Here is a 22,476-nt window from a genome sequence, read left to right on the forward strand (position 1 = left end):
GCAATATAGAAATACTGGAAACAGCTAGTTTCAGCCTCCTAGCAGACACCCCTGTGGTATCAATTTCAAAATCCTGCATCGCCTTATTCTCAAGTTATCGCATTCGCAAGATTTTCAAACCTCTGACCTCATGAGATTTGAAATCAGCCATGATTTTCAGTAGACGCAAATATGACAGCATTTTGAAAGTTCTCGCATTCGCAAGATTTTCAGAAAACATGACCTCTGACCTTGAGGTCAAGGTCACTGAGATTCAAAGTCATCCAAGATTTTTAGTAGCTGGACCTTATCAATCAATTTGAAGCTTCTGCGTTGCCTAGTTCTCAACTCATCTGATTCACACACCATCTGCCTTTAATGGCTACAGAATAAAAGTCTGTTTTGGCTACATTGCAAACATTTGTGAATGAGATCATGCACAGATAGCATCTATGTAGCTTCCCCTTAAGGTTATTTCCACATGCACTGAAGCATCACAGGATATCACGTGATCACATGGTGATAATATGTGGCGTCCTAGTCAGAGGAGGACATGTTTTTTCCTCTGTTTCTTTTTAGGTAACTCGAGGAGACGTTCACACGTTACAGCACAAACACAGCAGACTGTCTGGGCATATCAACCATACGGGCTTTTAGCAAATACAAAGGTGTCATCACACATTTGAGGATGTATTTGCCTGTGTAGGCGTACAGAACCACTCCAGTGTGCAAGTGAATGTGTCGATTTGTCTTTATGTCTGTGTGTGTGTGTGCAAGTACATGGATTTATGTTTGCCTGCAGTAGTCGCTCAAGGTTAACTGAGCAAACCTTTAGTCATTTAGAACAATAATAATGAATTTAACATAAACTGGTGACACAAACTGACCTCAGGTTTAACATGACAGAACTGACATAATTGTCAGGCCCTTCAGCAGAGGGAAGAAGGGATGTAAATATGGATGGACAGGAGAGCAAATACCACAAAGGGTATTGCAGGACTGAGCCTGCATGTAAGCTTAATCATATTTATCATAATAATCTCTCCAATCCCTTCCTTTGTTCATTTTTTGCTTCTCCTTCAAGCCACCCATGAGTTTATACAAGCTTCACAGTCAATCCATCTACACGCACATACACACGCGTATTAAAAAGAAAAATCCATGTAACTATATTGCAACCGCTACATATCCTAATGTGTGTGTGCATGCGTATGGGTGCATTCGTGCATTTTGTGTTGCTGTGCTGGGGGCGTGTTCTGCCAGCCCTTCTGCCCACGGCTCATGCATAATAGCATCCAACCATGCCACAGCAATGGGCATCCTCTGACAATGTTCGCTGCGTGCTGAAGTGTTTGAATATTTGTGCAGAGGCTGCAATCCAGATCTAATTTTGTCTAGTTCGGTTCTTGCCAGAGCAAATAGGAGGTAACGTGAATGTCAGTGAATGTGTTTGTGCTGTGATTTGAGAGGCACAGCTGTCCACTGAGAGATGACACACCATCACACTCACAAATGCAACTGGGGACAGGGAGAGCGAGGGAGCGAAGAGAGACAGAAGTGTTGATTTGGTTTGAAGAGCCGAAATTCAACATAAACGAGCAAGAGGAAATGTAAAAGATTAGGATGCAGAAAATTACAGGCAGAGGCAGAAAAAGAGGTTGAGAGATGGTAGGAGAGCAACAGGGAGAGAGAGATAAAGAGCAAGAGAGGAGAGAGAGAGAGTGCAAGCCAGGGAGAGAGAGGCAGAGCTTTCTAACTCCAGTGATTCCCAGACTGGCTGCCCGGCTGGCACTGAGCTCTGTGCTCTAATTCACCCGATCTGATGGGGTTTCATGCCCTTGCTGCCAGTGCTGGGGGTTTTAAGAGCAACACGGGTTTCTGCTGTTGATCTTAAATCTCTTCTCACCTGCTGACCATATCAGCCTGCACAGATGATTACCAGGACAAGCTAATCTCAGCCTTACTGACGGCTAATGGATCTTCAACTGAAACACCAGTAAATGCAAGTGGCCCAAAGACGACTGGCAGAAATGAGAGGTAGGTGCTCCATCAGAGGAAACAGCATAAAGAGCATTTGTGTGTGTCTGTGTGCGTATATGTAGATGGAAAGGCTGTTAAACTAGAATATTATGTAAACTGCTCCCTGACTATTGGAAAAGGGTTGCTTACGAAAGCTTTTGAATAAAAACTCTACATTTCTTGTAGCTATTTATGTTGGTACCAGGACAACTTAAAATGATGCTTGCTGCAGGTTGTGTTTGTCATGAAAAACTTCTTTGTAGGTGCTTTGGGCTGGAGGGACACATCAGAGCAAAGTGCCTCTCTGTTTTGTTGATCTCGTTCCACAAATGCTGTCAAAGAGCTCCACTGAGCCTCTGCCGTGCTCATGCTTGTATGTTCCCTGTAAGCAGGACCGTTTGTGATCACGTGACTGAATTCATTCTTGCATATGGACAGTCATTTCAGTAACGAGGATGCAATTATCACAGGTCGTTGCACTGTATTAAATCTCAACCCAGCCACGTTATGATGCGCTTTGTTTGGGGCAAGTCAAATAAAAGCTGCAAAGGCAACACCGCCAAGAGCCACTGTACCAAACAAACACCTGACATTAGAGCACCTGCGCCTGGATATCTCCACACTTGTACAACGTAATCCGAGAAGTCCACCAGCTAAACAGAGATAAAATGATGCTTTTAACTGCATGTTAGAAAATAGAAGACTGCGTTAAAATGTGGTTTATTTAAAGAATGTAGCGGTGAGATAAAGTCATTCTGGTGCAAACTGCAGAATGTTTTAAATTATTATTTTTTGCTACCTAATTCATGTTAACGTTCTTTGTGGTTGGTTATTTATTGTGTTGTTAGCTGCAGAGTGTTGCCTAAGAGCTCCTGCAGGGTAAAGACATAATTTATAAAAATATTTGATCAGAGGAACATGGAGCTTCTGTTCCGATGAAAACAGATGCGATGCAGCATGTCCATCTATTCACCAGATATGTTTGTGACTTGTGAGCTAGCTACATTTACAGGCTTGGGTCAGAGCTTCATTTCATTGAGCCTCGAGCTAGTCAAGCCAAGCTATAAATACTGCTGTAATGTTCCAGAAGGAATGGACATGAAGTTATCTCAAAGGGAATCAGACACCTAATATGTGCTGCGTATGGATTTGTGTGTGGGTGAGGGGTTATGCGGCTTTGGCAAAGTCACCAAAGGCCCCTGTCTAAGGGGGTGGGAGGTGGGAGTTGGCATATTAGCAGAAGTTTACTTTCTTGTTTATTATACAAAAAAACAATGCAAAAAAAGCAAAGAAAAAAGTTACATATTCAAGCCAAAAATGACACAATCCTGTATTTTGTTTTCCCCAGATTAAAATATGTTATTTCTGTTATTATATACTACAGAAAATATAGCGACAAAATAAACTGCAAATCATCGAACGCCGTTTTATTTACATGGAGACTAGACTGTAACACTGTGGTGTGAATCAATTGCAATTATGTAACAGTACTGCAGGATATTATTGAACACTTTTGAAAGCTGTAGAATGAAGGGTTACAGTGCACCTTCATTTCTGACACGCAGCTGCAAATATTCCACTTTTACACGTCTGATCCACTAATGCGTCCCTTTGTTTCCACAGCGATACTGGTGTGTGCTGTCCTCTCACTCCTGTCTTTGTCACATGCCTGTCCGAAGGAGTGTAGCTGCAACAGCAACACCAAAGCAGTAGACTGCCGGGGTCGAGGACTGTATGACATCCCGCGACGACTGCATCCAGACACCCAGGAATTATACCTTCAAGATAATCGCATCAGGGGGCTTGGATCAATGGCTTTCAGGGAAATACCCCTTGTTCGCATTCTCGATATATCTAATAACTCTATAACAACAATTTCGCCGACTGCTCTGCTTGGGCTGAGAATGCTGCAGCGACTCAGCCTGGCTCACAACAACCTGAGGGAGCTCGACAAGCGGCTGCTTGGACCTATCCGCTCACTTTCACACCTTGACCTCTCACACAACAGGTTAGACCTTGATGCTAGAAAAAAAAGTTACGTTCCCTGATTTGATTTCGCATGACTCTCATTTTATTTTGTTTCGTTTCCCTTTCACCAGCCTGTGGGGTTTGCCGGGAGCCATGGGGGACAGTTTGAGGAACCTCAGCCACCTGGGGCTAGCACACAACAGGCTGACACGATTAGATCGTTCCCTGTTGGAGGCCCTGACACACCTGGACAGCCTTGCACTACGCAGCAACCCCTGGAGGTGTGACTGCCAACTTATAGGCCTCAAACTCTGGCTGGAGACCTACCTCTTTAAAGGTCAGACCACTATCAGCTCTAGGCAGCGACTGGGAAACTTCCATAACATTTCCAAGGTTCATCCATAACAACGCCTTTCTTGCTGGGCAAAGTGCTGATTGTAATATTTAATCACAGCAGTACAAGAAATGCATGGGAATAAATCTACAGCAAGCCAGAGGTCAGGATGCAACAAGTGAATATTCTTAAAAAGAAGAACAGAACTTTATAAAAATGTGGGATTTCAGCATAAAAATGTCTCCAAATGAATATCCTGCTGAGAATTTTTCATTGAAGAGACTATCAGCGTTAACTGTTAATACAGAGATGGTCATTTCCAGCTGCAATAATGTATATCTGTATACAGTATCTCTGCTCTGGCACAACTTAGCAGCAAGACGCCTGCATAGAACAGACGACGCATCAATGACAACAGATCAGACAAAGCATGAAAGGAGGATGTGATGTGAAAGGAGGTTGCAAAGAAGCTTGCAGACAAGCTGAGCGTTGCTTTGTATGTATTAAAACTTAAAGTTGTACTCTGATCTTTGAGCAGGTTGCATCATATCTCAGACTAATTATAGAGGAAAATGCCTGATTTTGCACCTCGGCCAATGCAGTTGCCCTTTGAAAAACCTGGAAACTATATATATATATATATATATATTTATTTACTGGGGGTACTCATGATTACAGGGGAGCTCATCAAATGTCATCTGTATGGGGAACGAGTTAATGATAGTTAATTGTTTTTTTAGTTTTTAAAATATTAAATCAGTCCGCTTGAGAATCTACTGAACACGGTGCACTGCAGCTCTTATAACTGTGGTCTTCAGCTACACAGTGAAGATTAAGAGTTCTTTGTTACTGTGAAACACATTATTTTCCACGCAAAACTAAATCCAGCACGCATTAGATAGCAAAATTACCACTGTATAATGAAAGCCGGGCGTGCATGGAGCTGGCTGGCACGCCTACATGCCTATGTCACCCTGACACAGCTTTCATCTTACAGGCTGAAAATTCTAATTACTACAAAACAGAACAACGAATCCAGATACAATAATGCATGCTTAACAGAAAACCAGTGGTTAATAACACAAGCAGAGTCACAGTGTGTGACAGAGCATGCTTTACAAGAAAACAGAGCGATGAATATTAGCCTCCTAAGACCCGAACTCTTCCTCGGCAGCATTTTGAATTTCTCTTTGATATTTGGGCACATTGGCGCCCGATGAATGTAAAAACAAAGAATTACCAGATTTTTTTTAACCTTATTTTTGTTTTTATGAAAAATGAGAGCCACATATGAGGATATTCGTGTAAAATGTTGATAGAACAGTAGCAGGATAATGTCCTCGTAAGTGGATATCAGGCCCTTGTAGATAAAAATTGAGTATTTTGATCTAAATAACCCAAAATGTGACGTCCACATATGTGGACGCAGGTCCTAAAGTGATTTATGGTACATACAGAAGGCAGTTGACCCATGTTACTCAGCTCTAGTGATCCAACTTCTTTTAATTACATAACACTTGCTAATGTGGCCGTTTACAGTAATATATCCTAGACTAAAAACACAAATATAAATGAGCTAGTGCAAGCTTAGCTGATGAGTATGACTGAGGTTTTCTCTGTAAGCTGCTGCAAAGGATACTTGGTGATTAAGTTATGAACAACTGACACAACCTTCAAAACTCAGTGTTGGTCATTTCTAACTATTAAACTCTGACCCCAGGTGGAGTGGTGGATGAAGTGCTTTGCTCCCAACCAGAAGAAATGAAGGACAGAGACCTGCAGAAGATCCCTTACCAGCTCTTCCATGTCTGTATGACTACAAGCTACCATTACCTATTTGCCAACATGCACCACCTTGAGTCTGAGAGACTACTACAAAGTCACACCCATGGCAACCACGCTCATCCTTCTAGCCATGCTCTCCACGTCCCCATGGCGATGGGGGAGGGATTTGGTGGTGGAGGTGGAGGTGGCATGGCAGAGTGCGAAACTAAGCAGAAGCCACGGCCCGTCAACCTGCGGCACGCTATTGCCACAGTGATCATCACCGGTGTAGTGTGTGGGATCGTGTGTCTGATGATGCTGGCTGCCGCGGTGTACGGATGCGCCTACGCCGCTATCATGGCCAAATATCAGCGGGAGTTAAAGAAGAATGAGGAACTAGCGGCAGCGCAGGGTGCAGATCACGCCACAGCAGATGAGAAGGAACCACTGGAGAACGCCATCGCCTAGGAGACGACAACTACCCCGAGACTTAAAACCTGGGCCTCAACCCTTTAACCTAATTGTCTGCGGATGTGCCACGCGTGTGCTTGTGCATGTATGTGCGCGAGAGATTATTTATTTGCGAGTATGTTCACCTCATTTCTGAGACTTGGGTAGCTAAACTCCACAGGTATCTATGCACTGATCAGAAGAGTGTCTTCTGCTGTATGCGGGTTTGAAGGACAGGCCAAAGAATTCCAACATTCGTTTTGTCTAAGAAAAGCATATCACTGATATATTTATAACTGTGTACTTGTAGGTATAATCGTGACGCTCTTGTATTTAAAAAATGGACTTTAGAGTTTGGTTGTCGTTTGGTTGTTATTCGTAATTTTGATAACTCATAGTAGGCAGCTGCTGTCAGTCCTGTCGCATCACTGATGTGAGTGTATGTGAACGAGGTTGTGTTTTTATCTGTGACTGAGCGTGTGTGAAAGCGTACTGTACTGTACGCACATATTACAGATGCGTCTGTGCCTAATAATGTGACACAGGTTTGAGGAGGAAGTGTTTTCTTAAAGGATATTTTTCCGTTTGTGACGTTAAAAATGAGAAATTCGCTGAAGCAATAATGAAACAAACTAAAACAACAACACAACTCGGATTCAGCCTTGTTGTTTTTCTCTTCACTTTGTGGGTCTGAATTATCGTCACGCTGCACACACACACACACACACACACACACACACACACACACACACACACACACACACACACACACACAGACACACACTAAGTTTTAGAACTACAGGTTTTGAGAACAGTCCTGTTTGTGATTTTATGCTGATGGTAGTCATGTCCTACAATATGTATTATATATAATAAAGGGAAGCGTTTTACCTGATCAGTATACTGCCAGTTAATTTGATAAGGTCCTTAAAATATTGTTTAAGGAGGGGAAATCTGGGGAGATTTGCTCATGCTGGAGAGAAATCAACTCGTGAAATATTATTTATACATATAAAAACATTATTTTAATGTCTAAATCAGAAGAAAACAGTAACACAACTCAATACACTGTTCTGTAAGACAGTGTAAGACCCTCAGGCGAAAATGCCTCCGACAGTAGTTACAGTTACAGTGAAATGAGGGCTATCTGTGTGGATGTCTTTGCCCATGTCAGCTTAATGATCCGCTGAAACGATGGCATATCTGTAACAATTTGGGACTTCTGAGGGAAACATCGGGAGATGCACATTTGACATTATATTTTTTGCATCTTTTATTTTATTACAAGCAAAATGTCTCGAGAAGAAACAGAAAATATGAAAATATATTTTTCCTGTGTCTATTAGAAAAAACTATTATTATCGATTTTTGGAGAGTTTCGATTACTCAGCGCAGTGAGACAGACGAACGTGCAGAAATGCTTTTGGTTTAAATGCCGTGACTTTCATGGTTTTGTGTATATCAGGGTAGGAGACTCACTGCACGTGTCTTGGGATGTGACCACAAACACTGATCCACACGCAAGCGGACTGGAATACAAATGCGTGCCTATGTATGCACATATTAAAATTGTGACTCGATGTCTGCAGGGCCAGTGGTATGTGATGTCATCAGCCTGTCCTGTTAAGTTAGCGTGTTCGCGTATTCACAAGTCCACAGCTCAGTGGAGCGCAGTGCAGTGAAAACTGGCCCTAACCGCCCTACGCTCAATTTGCATTCTAGCCTACATCTCTCCTCCCATCTGACTCTCTTATATAAAATCATCCGCACAGACACCCCCTGCTGCTCTGACAAACGTGATCATCAGTGCCGTACATCAGCACCCACTCCAACAATAAGGTCTTCTAAAAGTCTTGATGCTGACTAGTCATTTGCATTGCTGCTGAGTAGGATTTGAGAGAATGTTGTTATCTTAAAACTACAGTGATCAAGTCATCAGGGTCAAATAATCCTGTGGGCTGGTGTAAACTGTGGGCTGCTTGTGTAGCATTCTGCTGGAAACCTGATGCATACGCTGTGTGCATGCATGTGTGCATGCTTGTGTGTCTGCGTGCGCCGTGGTAGCGCACAGACTCTCCCATCTCTGTCCTTCTGCTCCAGTGGTTTCCCCTGGCCAAGAATACCCACAATGCACTGCTTTCATGTCAGCGCATCCAGGCACCGTGAAATAATTTTCTCTCCCACTGCCCTTTTATTTGGTCTCTTATTTTATCACTGCTAGCCCGAAAGACTTCCCTCGTGTTTCTCTCCACATCAAACCGTGTTCTGGGATTTCTCCACTGGCACGAAGCTGGTCGTCATGTGTTGACGAGAGCGTGGACACAGATCCTTAGTCTTTGGTCCTTTGTGTATATTTTCGCCAGTGGAAAGGATGGCTGTACTTCACAAGTGTGCTTCACTATATGTGACTAGAACAATTCATTGATTTAAAACTCTAATCTAAATGTTAAAAACAGTGAGGAAGCAGGATCATCTATACCAATTACTACGAATAAACCATCACAAAACTTTCATAACTCAACTGACCTATACTCACTGTAACACTGACTCTTCCTGTGGCTTTGGGGAGAGTTAGATTATAAACAAATGTCCTAAAAATATAACCTAGTGACAGAGAAACCATATGTATGCCTGCATGTCTGTCCTCCTCCCCCTTTTCCCCTCCTTCCATTTATTCTTTTCCTCTGTAACTGAGATAATGGTAACTCAACAAGAGCCATGAACTTTCTGACTGCACCAAGTTGCACTGTATGGGCGTTACATTGTGGGGCTTCTGAGTCACCAGGATGTGAGATGAGGCAGGCCACAAAGAAATCATCTAGGCTGCAATATGCTTTAAACAGACACAGAGGCATAAGAAAAAAATGCACGAAAGGCACTTACATGCAGACTTTCAGCTTTAATTTGAAGCAGTGTTCCACTGATATGCAGTAATTAAGCATAATTACTAAAGGATGTAACAATCTATTGTAAAATGCAGGGGTAAACACACAGACATGGGCAGGGAGTGTTTCACCTCAAAGTGGAAGAGAGGTGTGGGGAGACAAGTGTAAACTGGGGAAAATGAAGCCGTGTAAGGTTCTGTGGATGTGGGTGTGCGTATAGGTGAGTGGGTGTAAAACAAAAATACAGGAAGACACACTTGCGTGCTCGCTTACCTGCAGCTATTGGTGATTTCCTCTCATCCAAAAGCTGAATAGCAGTACTGGCCAAAACAACACTCTTGTTCTCCGACCCTGAAACGCACACAAAAGCACACACAAATACAAACGACAAAGACACGCAGAGTTCACATATCAGTCATATCATAATTCCTTATATTATTTCTGAACTGACCACAGGGAGATTGGAGAGAGGAACGCTGATCATAGATACCACAGAGCCCTATTTATGGCTGCAGCTAACTACCACAGTCCTGAGAGGAAGAGTGCATCCAAGGCAAGTCCGGCGAGTAAATAAGAGGCTTTCAGATCACTTGTATTAGCTGGCACTAATGGAAACCCTGAGGCTGAGAACAGATGAGAGCACATTCTGCCTCTGGAGGAGAAACCCTTTTCTTAGAGAAACAGTTACACTGAATATGCGCGAGGGGCTTGTGTGTATGTGGGTCTTTTTGTGACTCTGTGTGCGTCTGTATTTGTGTTCTGGGCAAGTCACTATGGAAAGGGCTGAACCTCTTCCTAATGTATCTTATTTCAAGCCACAGCAATCAGTGCGATCCACAAGAACACAGCCCAGAATTAATAAGAGAGGAAGGGGAGGTACAGATGCACGGCCAGAGAAAACAGCCAAAAATGGGTGAAAGAGGGACAGAGAACATTTCAAAGGGTCCTTTTAAAACCACATTAGTGTATTCAATTAGTTTACAAAATATAAGCTTCTTTAGAAAATATAATGACTGTGTTTTTTAACTCGTGGGTTCCAGTGTCGTCAGTTCACTATAATGAGGATTTAACGGTACCGATGTTTCCTCAAACACAGAGACAACATCATCACCATCCAAATGAAAGTCACGACTAACCTGTGTTAAAAGGCAGAGAGTAAACAAAGGTACCAGGAACTTGTTCTGCCGCTCTCTTGTACCACAGGGGAAAGTGGTCGGCATTGAACACCCCCTCTCGGTCTTCAGCTGTCAGAAAGTCTCTTAAAGCAGACGGGAAACAGAGAATACAAATGACGCACACGACACACCAAATATACAAACTGGAATCGTAAACAACACTAAAGTCAACACAAACATCAGGCCGTGTTCATGCGCACACACTGTATGCGTGCAGTCAGAAAACGTACTTGCTTGTAAGTTCATCTGGCACCACAAACAGGTTAATCCTGGACAGGCCTGTTCTCGTGCCCAGGTAAGCTATCTCCACTCCTTTATCAGAATTCCTGTATCATGTGACAAATGAATATCCGGCTGTTGTGAATTCATTTTAAGCCAAAGAAATCAGTAACTGTGCTAAATTATTAACATTTTAGCTGTGCAAATATATGCTCCATATTATGGTATTTTCTATTTCAAAGAGGAATAAAATCCAACATAAATAACAACATCATTTCACTTTCCTTTTATTTTAAAGGGTAATAAGGTGACATACTCTGACTTATTAAGCACAAGGCTGGTCCAGTAGGCTTCCAATGGAGCGGTCACCACTGCATCAAAGAGAACTTCCTGAATCAGCTCCTTGTCACCTAACAGGACAAAGGCAAAAAGGCACATTTCCACACGTGAAGCTTGTTCATTAACTTGCTAATAACATATAAAATATGGGGGCTGTAAATGAGCATAACTAACAATATAAGTGGGGTTCGTGCCCACTGAGGTACAGTTTAATTGCCTCTATCTGACTCAGGTAGCGGTGCTCTGGGTGCTCATCTGTGTTGCAGTATGTCCTGTAACATGACAAGAGAGAAAAATATGAGCGTTTGTTAGAGTCACAACCAACTTCAGATCAGTTCCTTTCTTAAAACTGTAATCGCTTTAGTTTTGGTCACATAATCCAGTTGCTTTCAGTTGCTTTTGGATTGCAAAGCATCTCCAGTGAATAAAACCTGAGGTAGAAGGAAGACACTTCTTTTCATTTACAAGCATTAGTTTGAAAAGCATTTATTGTAATGTGTTTAGATGTTGGTTCCCAAGCCTGGAGACCACAAGTCATCAAGTGACACAAACAATCAAGTCAAAGTTCTGCAGATCCCAAAAACTGTTGTAGAGCTGTTGTATTTCAGCTGACATCAAACCTAACTTTGATTTATTTTTATGATTTGGCAGTATTTTAGGATTTAGCCCAATAAAGATGTCCTTTGAGTAAGGGACGGGGATAAAACAGCGGCGGGAATATACTCTTACCATTCGTCTGCCAGGGCTACATCAGGATGCTCCAAGTCATGAAGTCCTGTAAAAAAGAAAACGTGAAAACTATTTGGTTCAAAACAAATACGCAAAAACACTCAATATGAAGTCATAATAATAGGGCTAGGCATCTACATCTCCACTGCGCACACTTAAACACACACCGGGGGATGAAAAATGTGTTTTTTGAATGGATGTGACAGCTCTGATTAGATCAGGAAGAGCCAAGTCATGCTCTGAGCGCTCTGTGTGATGGACATGTTTAGAGAAACACACAGACAGACACACACACCACCACCACCGCATGAATATTAACATGCATGGGGACTGACGTGAAAACAGACATGCATGCACGTGGAGAAACACACAAGCAGGAGCAGACATACAACACTGTCAGGAGAAGGACGCACAACACACCTAAGGAGCCGCAAAGGGGAATATTTAACTTCCTGTGAAGTTGTGGCTTTTTAAATCACTACATGAAGAGAAAGACTAGACAAAAAGTGTCTACAGGTTTGAAGAGGAACTGGTTACGTTGGGCCAAAGAGGAGAAGTTAGAAGACTTTACATACCCAACACAGTTTATAAAACATGATGAATGTTTACTGATTTAATCAGATTATCTAATGTCAACTTCATCCAGTCACAACATCAAATGTTATTTTAACCTTCGTGTAATATTAATCCCTTAATACAATAATCATAAGATTTGAACGGGCATAGTTAATGTCAGAATCCAGCTTTTTCTGCACAAATATCACCGAGGATGGAAAAGTATTTCTTCTTGTTATTGTTTTTAAAAACAGGCCGTTTTATTGGTTCTGACTAATCATTCTGCAAAGAGACTTTTATACCATGCATTCCTAGAAAATGATATCCAAATATATTTTTATTAAACATTTTTGTCCTAAAATAACTTTAGAAAGTGCATTTTGTGATTGTGTTTTTATACAACAAAATAATAGAAAAGTATTATTATAATACTAAAAAGCTCTCTGTGATGCTGCATTTCATGTAGTGCTCAGAGAAGCATTTACAAACTAAACTAAACTACTTGCTGAGTGCTTGTTTAATGAGAAACAGAAAAACAAAGGCCCTTAGAAGAAGAAGAGGGATCGAGAGAGTGCGAGGGAGAGAAAAGTAGGAAAACAAAAATAAAAGCAACAACAAAAACAACAACAACACAGAAATGAGTCAGAAAGCAAAAAGGCTGATTTCCTACCTTCCTCTACTGTCACGTTCCCCCTGAAGAAAAACTTCCCATGGCCTCTGGAAAGAGCAACCCCTAGACTAAAACAAACAAACAAAACAAACAAAAATAAACAAAAACCCCTAAAACAAAACAAACAAAACATATTTCCTAAAAATCTGTTGTCGTTTACAGATTAACCACCGGAAAATTCAGCTTCGTTAGCTTAAGGAAGTCTTCAGACTTCTTACCTGAAAGGAGTCCCTTTGATGTCTGTGTAGTAGTAATCATTGTGCAAAATCAGCACACGTTTCTGAAAGAGGTGAATATAGAGGCTGCGTTAAACGCCAGGCGGTGCTGTCTGATATCATTTCTTGCAATCTAGCGCCATCTAGTGGTGCAAGTAGTACAAGCTTCTGTTGGGCAGTCCTTAGCTGCAGATGGACATCAGTACATTCATAAAGAGTCTCTTGTGAGCGTCTCTGTCTCTCTATATAAATATAGATATACAATAATAATAATAATAATGTGTGTGTGTGTGTATGTGTGTGTGTGGATGTCTGTATAATATCTGTATAATAATCAGCCTAATGCAAATCGCTCTTTAATATGTGCGAACACACATTTAACACATTCACACATATCTACACACACCTTTCTCTCTCTCTGACAGGCAGGAAGTAAAGCAGAATCAACGGGCTGCTGTTTCCCCGTATTCAGCAACATGTGCTTTGTGGAGATAAGGGGCTCACACGCAGAGAGACACACACCAGTGCATGCACAGCAAACCAAATCAGAAACAAAATCCCCAAGTCAGTCCTGTACATCACTGAGCCAGCTGTAACAAGCCCTTAGCAGAGTGAATGCTTGCTGGTAAGTATTTTCTCTCACTCAGCCTTTAGGACAAACAAGTGCGTTGTTTGTGCGTTTTGTTGTTTTATTTCTGAACTTTGCATTTCTCACCCCTTTGTCTACACTCTTCTTCACCTCCATTGAGAAGATCCCCGTCTTCCTGTTGACCATTGCATTTCTTAGCTAGAAAGACAAAGCGCACACACACACACACACACACACACACACACACACACACACACACACACACACACACACACACACACACACACACACACACACACACACACACACACAGTTGTGCTTGATGACACTGATTTTCAGAGCGCTGCTGTCCTGACACTTGATGCAGATTTACTAGTGTCTCACCGTGTCTTCCTTATCCTCCCATTCCACCTCAGACAGATCCACGCTGCTATAGTTCGGTTTTCTTCTCTTCTTGCCATCTCCATACTGCACAAACATCCCAACACACACATGCACGCACAATCAGAAATACTGGAAATGACATAACAGAAAGAGTATGCCAAACTACGGCAATTCTTTTGTTGTTCTGTTGTTGTTATCAGTTATCAAAACAAGCCATTGCATTTCACATAATGAAAATGTCATCACAACCTCCAAGAAAATGTTTGTATTTTGTTTTAAATAGTCTTGAACAATAGTTGTCCAGTGTCGCATGTTTGTTAAGCCACATAGCAACTGCACTGTGATCCAGTCAAGCAGGGGCGAAACTCAAGGGATGAACCAGTGTTGTGTGTACATATAATCTACAACTTGGCAAAGAATCTATTTTAAATTGAATCTTTACTTTGTTACTAACATGCACAAACACATCATTTATTCCCATTTATTTAGTTGAATGTATAAAAAGATAACAGAGTCTGACAGCTATAAAATACTATGTTTGCACCAACAAGGGCCACTAGCCAAAAACTTGGCACATCTTGGTGTGGATGGCGTTGCATGGTGGTTCTAGACAAAACTGTGCAGGTGACAGGCCAAATCTACATCAGATGAACCGTATATAAAAGTCATGTCCTTAAAAAACAGGAAAACAGTCCAGTGGACACCAAACACGGGACCTGAAGATCATCAGAAATAGTTTCAGTGGCATGGAGGCAATCATGGAGCCATTTTACCTCCTTTCTTTCCTTAAGAAGGGAAAGAGGGAAACAGACTGAGGTGTATAATAGCAAAGAAGAAACTGAGAAGATTAAATGAGCAAATACATGATAAATTATTACTGAACCAAAGAATTAATCTTTTGTAACAGAAAAGACTACAGAAAGAGTTTGATGAGTAGGTTGATATTGCTATCATAATTGACAGTTAAGTATGAAAGTAAACCCCGGAAGCCACCAGCCAATCTTTGTTTAACTGATACAGAAGCAAAAGTAAAAATGAGAGGGAATAGAGTTTTACATGGTTGCTGCTGCTGTTTCTTGCTTGTGGTTACTCAGTCATGCTGACAAATTACCTTTGGCTTTGAAAATTAGGACTGTGCTCTAATGTAAGAAGTAGCCACAGAAAGACAAGCAAGCAACTGTTGACAAACTATCTCCACATAATCCTGTTTGCACCTGTGCAATAATAGCAGAAGCTCGTTTTTCAAAGCTACTGTAATGAAAAAAAAGCAGGAGTGACACAAGAGAAACCAAAGCTTCAAAAATGTAAATGTACTTTGATGTAAGTGGCCAGATAGTTTTCACTGGTTAACATACAACAAAGAGACGATGGGAGTGGGCGGCTTCAATTGTGCAGAATGTGATGCAGCTTGCAGCACAGTTTCTAACAGCTTGTCTCACCAAACTACATGCATGAAAAAAGAAGAGGATCTTTTTACTCCATTCAAATCACATCTTTTTCAATAAGAAAAGGCTTATTTATTGAAACAGTGAGTTTTAAACGAAACAGTCAATACGTTTTCTGTTTGTTCCTGACCATCCCTTTTAATAATGGTCTGTATTTGTATAGCGCTTTTCTAGTCCCTAAGGACCCCAAAGCGCTTTACGCATGCAGTCATTCACCCATTGGTGATGGCAGCTACATTGTAGCTGTAATGACAGAGGCGAGGCTGCCGGACACTGACGCCACCGGGCCCTCTGACCACCTCCAGTAGGCAACGGGTGAAGTATCTTGCTTCAGGTATCAACGACAGAGACTGTCCAAGCCGGGGCTCGAACCGGCAACCTTCCGATTACAAGGCGAACTCCCAACTCTTGAGCCACGATCGCCCCGTGATACGTTAATACGACTTTAACAGCATGGCCCACTTTATTAGTAGAGTTTTGCTTTATTTCTCGGTCAACTTCATAATTAATAACTTCATATTTCAGGGTAACAATCCAGTAAGTTCCACAACGTGCTGGACAAAGACAGTGTTGGTAGTTGTTGCCTCTGTACACAACCACAATCAACACTTGGCTGATGTGCAGATGCAGTGCAGTGCAAGGAATTTAAAAAAAAATGCATTAACTGTTTAGGTTAATTACAGCTGTTTTTATACATTTTCAGTGGCTCTTACCAGTGTTTGGATCTTTTTTAAATCCTCCATATTTCCATTCATGAAGACTTCTCTTGCTTGTTGCTGTCATTGTTCGATGTTGTGAAGCTGTCTTTCTAAACCATGGAAATGATTCTGTCATCATTCACTTTAGCTGACTCCTGTGGTCTTTCAGGCCTTTTGTTCTGTTCTGTCTCTCTGACAGGTTGATTTTGTTTCTTCAGCCTCCCTCTCTTGAATTGACACAACTTTGTGAAAATTACAGCAAGAAGCTATAAAATACAAATTCAACACTTTGCATCAGCTTCAGATGTCATGTCTGTTTCGTTTGCTATGAAATAACAAAGGCTTCACATGGCCATGACTGCTTGTCAGTCAGTTCCCCGATTACCTCTGAGCCTCTGAAAATGCAGGTCTGTGTATAAATTCCCATAATGTTTAAACAGTCAAGCATTTTTTTGTTAAAGCTGAAAGTTTCCTTTCAATCATGTCTTGATTGTTTGATTTGTCACTGTGGTGACATACAGAGGCAGAACCATAAAATCTGTATTTTTGTCCAACAAGCTGTATTTGAAACGACTTTGATTTAGAATAGTCTTCATTTTACGTACACCTATAAAAAGGTGGTGTCATCATACCTGCTGGCACTTGGGCCAATAGCTGGATAGTTTAGTCTTAATTTCACTATTCCTTTATTTAATCAAGTGCTTCAGCCTAATAAAGCACCGATAACTTCTTAAGAATTCAACCGTGCAACAACAGTTTATGTATATGTGACTTTTATTAATCTATCAAGCATCAGGATGCAACGCTCCAGGAATACACCACTGCTGGGTAGCTCACTGGCTTGACCACTGACCCATTAAATGAAGGTGAAACAGATCAAAGTACTGAACTTTTTAATTGCATTGTATGTGTGTGTTTATCAGAATCAGAATCAGAATCAGAATGGGTTTATTGCCAGATGTTGAGGTTTACAACATTAGGAAATTGCTGCGGTGCTTCAGTGCAGACAATAAGAATTAAAGTGCTATGTAGAAAGAAAGATATGTGCATGAGATATACATGAGATATATACATGAGAATAAGAATTATGAGTGCTACGTAGAAAGATATATACATGAGTGCAGGTGGTGATCAGTGCCAAACATGAAATGATGCAGTGACACAGCGTAGGGTCATGTGTTAGTGGCGGGGACAGTCATGTGGTTATTGTTCATGTGTCCGACAGCAGAGGGGAAGAAACTGTTCTTGTGGCGAGAGGTTCTGGTGCGAATGGACCGGAGCCTCCTGCCTGAGGGGAGCAGGTCAAACAGACTGTGTCCAGGGTGAGAAGGGTCAGCTGAGATCCGAGCTGCACGCCGCAATGTCCTGGAGGTGTACAGGTCCTGCAGAGATGGGAGTCTGCAGCCAATCACCTTCTCAGCAGAGCGCACAACACGCTGCAGTCTCTGTTTGTCCCTGATAGTGGCTCCAGCGTACCACACGGTGATGGAGGAGGTGAGGATGGACTCGATGATTGCAGTGTAGAACTGCATCATCGTCCGTGTTGGCAGGTTGAATTTCTTCAGCTGCCTCAGGAAGTACATCCTCTGCTGGGCTTTCTTGATGACGGAGGTGATGGTGTGTTTATGTGTGCGTCTGTGTTACTACTGTATGTGTGTCTACTTTTGAATCTGTCAGTGAGGACTGTCTCCCACCCCTCATTAGCTGTTAAACACTGGTCATTAACGTCTTTAATTAGACCTCTATTAAACCATCTGTCTGTCTGCCTCACTGTCTGTTCTCTGTTCTCCATCTCATCTGTTGCCCTGGCATCCATATGAGCACCTCACTCTTCTCCCCCAGTGTTACACCAGGCCTACCTGCACCTATCCTCACATTCAGCAGGTTCCCGCAGCCTCCCTCTCTTTCTACACTCTCTCCGTCCAGCTCTTGTGAGAGGAGTGGGTGAGTACAATAGAGTTAATCACAGCCATTCAGAAGCTGTATCTCTGTCTATTCACAGAACAGCAGAGGCCTGGAACATGCTCTCCTCATCTACATACCACCACGCAGCCAGCATACTCACAAGGCACACCACACAGAGTACCACACAATTACACACCATTCTGTTAAAGTCAATCACAATCTCAGTGTGACAACAAAAAAAGAAAATTGGTAAGTGACTTGATGTGAACTCGAGAGGGTGTATTCATCTATCCAGTACAGAACAACACATTTCAACTTCAACCTGTGCATCCTAAAAGGGATTTTTACGGTAATAAGGGTCACACTCAGTAAACTCTGAAATGTCCTGGAGGTAATACTCACGAGTGGCCGTAAATCCGGGTGGGTGAGGATGTAACCGTTGTTGGTGATTGCAAAGGCGTAGCCATGAATGCCCAGCTAGTAGAATATGCAAAAGCACACACAAAGACACACCAAAATTATGCATAACAAATCAGAACCTAATTGTAAATCTGGTTAATCAAGCCCCTTTCAGAGTCTTTGTTTTTGTGGTAAAACCGAGACCCGCACAACAGGAAAGGACGGCATCGTTCATCATGTCATGTCTGAGCAAATAACACACTTTCAAATGTCAACACCTTACACACATCCAAGATTCAGATCTACAAAAGAAATCAGTGCAGGGATGTGGGTGGGGGGACACGAGCAGAATGCATTAATGAACCGAGTGTAACCAGGAGCTGTGACTAAGCTCATCTCTAATGTATCTGCGACTTGGCTTTGCATTCAGTTACTGTACTCTGGACTGACTTATGTGGAGTATTTTATGTATTATAAGGTGGGGTTTTGGACCGCTTGTGGGACTGGAGAGGTGGAGCAACATCTTCAGAGTTCAGTGTAGAGGAGAGGGTAACGGGCACAGAAGTTGCACATCGTGTAATCAGTCTCTCCTATTTATGCGATAGCTTGCTAGGATCTGGTGGAAACAGACAGTGGCTGTTGTAGCCATGCAGTAAAACATCTTTGTGAGCTAAAGCTGTGTGCATGGGTATTCAGGACTGTGCCAATGTGCACAAGTGTATAAAACTGCTTGAGTAAGCATTGGGAACCCTCGGTAGTCAGTGTGATAGTGTAAAACATTGAATAATGGCTATTGAGATCCCTAATCACGTGCAGGAAGAACTAAGTGATGCTGGATGTGGTACCTTATACTTGGGGATAGTCTTGAGCAGCTCAGAGACTGGCACATCTGTCCCAACCACCCCCAGAAGGATTCCACGGTTTCTCTGCAAGCACACAAATATACGAAAATTGGTTAGCTCAGTTTAAAAGGTTACTTACATAACAATCTTTTACAGCCGCATCAGTGCCTCCGTTTATGTTATTTATAAAAATATTCAACTTGTAATGCGCCGCTTTGTCCCAATTTTCAAACTGCAATCAAAGTGATATTAGCATCCATCAAATACACAAAAAAATTAACAATGATTTTGTGTCAATTCTCTCAAAGACTAATTCCCCGTGATGGAATAACTCATGAGGAAAATTCAGTTTTTCAGTTAAGCTGTAATTTCATTTGAGACATCGAGCTTTGGAATCACGAGGCAGTGAATGTGTTGTGAATTCTGCATCACTGTATGTGAGCTTACAGTCTCGTTCTTGGTACTGAACACTGGCATTGCCACCGTAGTCATCAGAACTGGACCTTGACCGTCCTCCAACTGAGTGATTTGTGAAGCAGAAACAAACAGAAAAACAGAAAGAGCCAAAGGGAGGGAAGAGAGGGAAGGTAATGATGAAACTTCATTGTTTTTGTTACAAATTTTATGTAACCACAGAGCACATTTCATGCATCTTATATGAAACATCTTGCCCAGTCACACTGAGCAGTGTTTTCAAGCTGCAAAACATCCGTGTGGAGCATAGAATTTGATGGGAATTTAGCCGAGGACCTGATCATCTTCTTCAGAGACCAACTAAACTTCCACGACATGTTTTATTCATGTTTATTATTTGCCCTAAAATATGTTCAATCAGAGTCTGCCTTTGATCTCTTGCAGAATAAGCTTATCCAAAGGCAGCGCTTCTAGTCTGGATCTGGGTACCCCCCCCCCTCTAAAGACTGCTGGGATAATTATGATATTTATCTTTCTACCGGATGTCTGTATCTGACGATGATATCCATTACAGATGAAAGCTTGACACTGTTTTCTTAGGAGACTGGAGGAAGGCTTAGTACTTGAAAAATATGATCTAACCTTGCCTTCCCAGAAATGTTGAATCTGTCTAAATGTCAGTGACTTCTTCCATTCAGCATCAGTAATTGGATCATTAAGCAAAGAATAAATCCAAGATGAAAATCTACAATAGTTCAGGGGAACACGGAGCGGCAAAAAGCATAAAGCATGTTCTACTTACGCTGCACTAATCAAAGGAATATCATCTTTTAAATTTGTTGGACTGACTAAATATCAGCACGCATCTTTAGAAAGTACTGAATTTTATACCGACATTGTAAAAGTGCTTTCCCCACCCCAAGACTTTTTTTCTTTTTTACCATGAGAGATAACAGGTAATGACAAGGAAATCTGTCAATATCCCTCAGACGCTGAGGAAAGAGGAATTAGTGGCACGAGTTTGGACAGCTGCTAAATGTAATTTGGAGTCCAATATTGGACATAGAAGGGAGAACGAAGCATACCTAGATACTGCAGCTGCAACACGTGGCAGCCGTGCTACCACTGAACGGGATAAATTAAAGAGATATATCCAAGCCCAGGTCGTTTCAATCAGTGCAGTATATTACTGGTCCTGTGGGCTGCTGTATCCCTGTGAACCCCAATAGAAGACTCTGTGTAATATGTGAACCCTTTGAGCAGAAATCCAGATTGTTCAAATTGGTAAAAATGCCCATGCACTTCCAGGGGTTGCCATACTTTTAGGTAAATAAGAAGAGGCAGTGCATTTAAAGTCACCATCAGAGCTACAGAAAAGGTACACTTTATTCAGCCCCACGGGGGATTTCTTCTCTTTGCATAACCCATCCTAATTATTAGGAGCACGGGCAGCCAGCTTGAAGCAACCAGGCCAGTAACTGCATGTGTTTAGATGCTGTGTGAAATCGAAGACCTATGGCAGAGCACGAGGATTCCACATCGAAGGCCTGCCCTAGCCTGGTGTTGCTGACTCAGGACCTTCTTGCTGTGAAAGTGGAAGTGGTGCTAACCCTAATCCTTAAGTCAGAACTCACACATCTGGGCCAAATCTGCATCATCATTGCCTCTGCAAATTTACCTGTATGAGTCAGAGTAAAGGAGCTGTGGAAGTTCTTTTCCCTGCTGTGGGTCAAATAATGAACGAGAACACCAGTGGGCATTAATACACTTGACACCGCACTAGCACATACCCACACACACATAAACACACACACCAATACCCATCATAGTACACTTTATAATCTAGGTTGCTGTGACAAATTGCATGGAGGTAGATGAGGTGACCCCTGTTTCCTTGGAGACCAGGTTTGTGTGTGCGGGAGCCAACGCCACCTCTGCAGACTAATTTGAGCAAACTAAAACAGACCCGATGGGAAGCTGAGCTGGCACACATCCAGCACATGTTTTTACTGCACAGGTGTTTGGGGATTATCTTTGAAAGCTCTTAATTACCTCAATCAATATTAATGCTTTGCTTTGAAATAGCGGAGTTCATGTTCATCCAGCAAGACATTTTGAACATCTCAGCATTTCAGTTTATCTTCAAAAGGCAATCAGCCGCTCACAGATTCCCCATTTTTTGGTCTTCGTACTTAATCAGTCTCGTTTTTTGAAACTTCAGTGCAAATTCCTCCTGTCACTCCCACAATGTTTATGATTCTTTAATCTCTTATATTCTTTTTCCAACCCTCCCTACCGTTGTCCTCAAATATCTCCCCCTGACACATTCCTCTCACCTCCCTCGCATCATCCCTGAGCTCCAGTGTCAGTTCATCCAGCAGAGTGGGAAACAAAGCCAAATGAGCCAGAGAATGATGAATGAAGCTGGTGGAACGAGGGATAGGAGAGCAAGAGGGAGGATGGCAGAAAGGAGAGCACAGGTGGAGGGAAAGAGATAGG

At 42.0% G+C, this 22,476-nt stretch overlaps 2 protein-coding genes across 2 annotated transcripts in view; one reads left to right on the top strand and one right to left on the bottom strand.

Annotated features, from left to right (window-relative positions):
• Nucleotides 1–22,476, bottom strand: part of cacna2d3a (calcium channel, voltage-dependent, alpha 2/delta subunit 3a) — a 127,647-nt gene that overhangs the window by 15,399 nt on the left and 89,772 nt on the right. Inside the window, exons 14-26 of the mRNA XM_085343849.1 lie at nucleotides 20,011–20,082; nucleotides 19,567–19,647; nucleotides 18,725–18,799; nucleotides 14,275–14,358; nucleotides 14,017–14,088; nucleotides 13,305–13,366; nucleotides 13,087–13,154; nucleotides 11,862–11,907; nucleotides 11,307–11,404; nucleotides 11,110–11,203; nucleotides 10,805–10,900; nucleotides 10,536–10,657; nucleotides 9,673–9,750 (exon numbers count right to left, since the gene is read on the bottom strand). Coding sequence (XP_085199975.1) covers nucleotides 9,673–9,750; nucleotides 10,536–10,657; nucleotides 10,805–10,900; nucleotides 11,110–11,203; nucleotides 11,307–11,404; nucleotides 11,862–11,907; nucleotides 13,087–13,154; nucleotides 13,305–13,366; nucleotides 14,017–14,088; nucleotides 14,275–14,358; nucleotides 18,725–18,799; nucleotides 19,567–19,647; nucleotides 20,011–20,082 — 1,048 coding nt within the window. The remainder of the gene's footprint in view (nucleotides 1–9,672; nucleotides 9,751–10,535; nucleotides 10,658–10,804; nucleotides 10,901–11,109; nucleotides 11,204–11,306; nucleotides 11,405–11,861; nucleotides 11,908–13,086; nucleotides 13,155–13,304; nucleotides 13,367–14,016; nucleotides 14,089–14,274; nucleotides 14,359–18,724; nucleotides 18,800–19,566; nucleotides 19,648–20,010; nucleotides 20,083–22,476) is intronic.
• On the top strand, nucleotides 1,476–11,045 carry lrtm1 (leucine rich repeat transmembrane protein 1). The gene is made up of 4 exons (XM_085343850.1): nucleotides 1,476–2,016; nucleotides 3,622–4,006; nucleotides 4,098–4,303; nucleotides 6,021–11,045. The coding sequence occupies exons 1-4, from the start codon at nucleotides 1,980–1,982 to the stop codon at nucleotides 6,530–6,532; spliced, it is 1,140 nt and encodes a 379-aa protein (XP_085199976.1). The 5' UTR covers nucleotides 1,476–1,979; the 3' UTR covers nucleotides 6,533–11,045.

The sequence above is a fragment of the Diplotaxodon limnothrissa genome, linkage group LG20 (assembly GCF_057381915.1).
Source record: "Diplotaxodon limnothrissa isolate DT_005_m linkage group LG20, D_limnothrissa_male_GT1.1, whole genome shotgun sequence".
Classification (NCBI taxonomy): Eukaryota; Metazoa; Chordata; class Actinopteri; order Cichliformes; family Cichlidae; genus Diplotaxodon; species Diplotaxodon limnothrissa.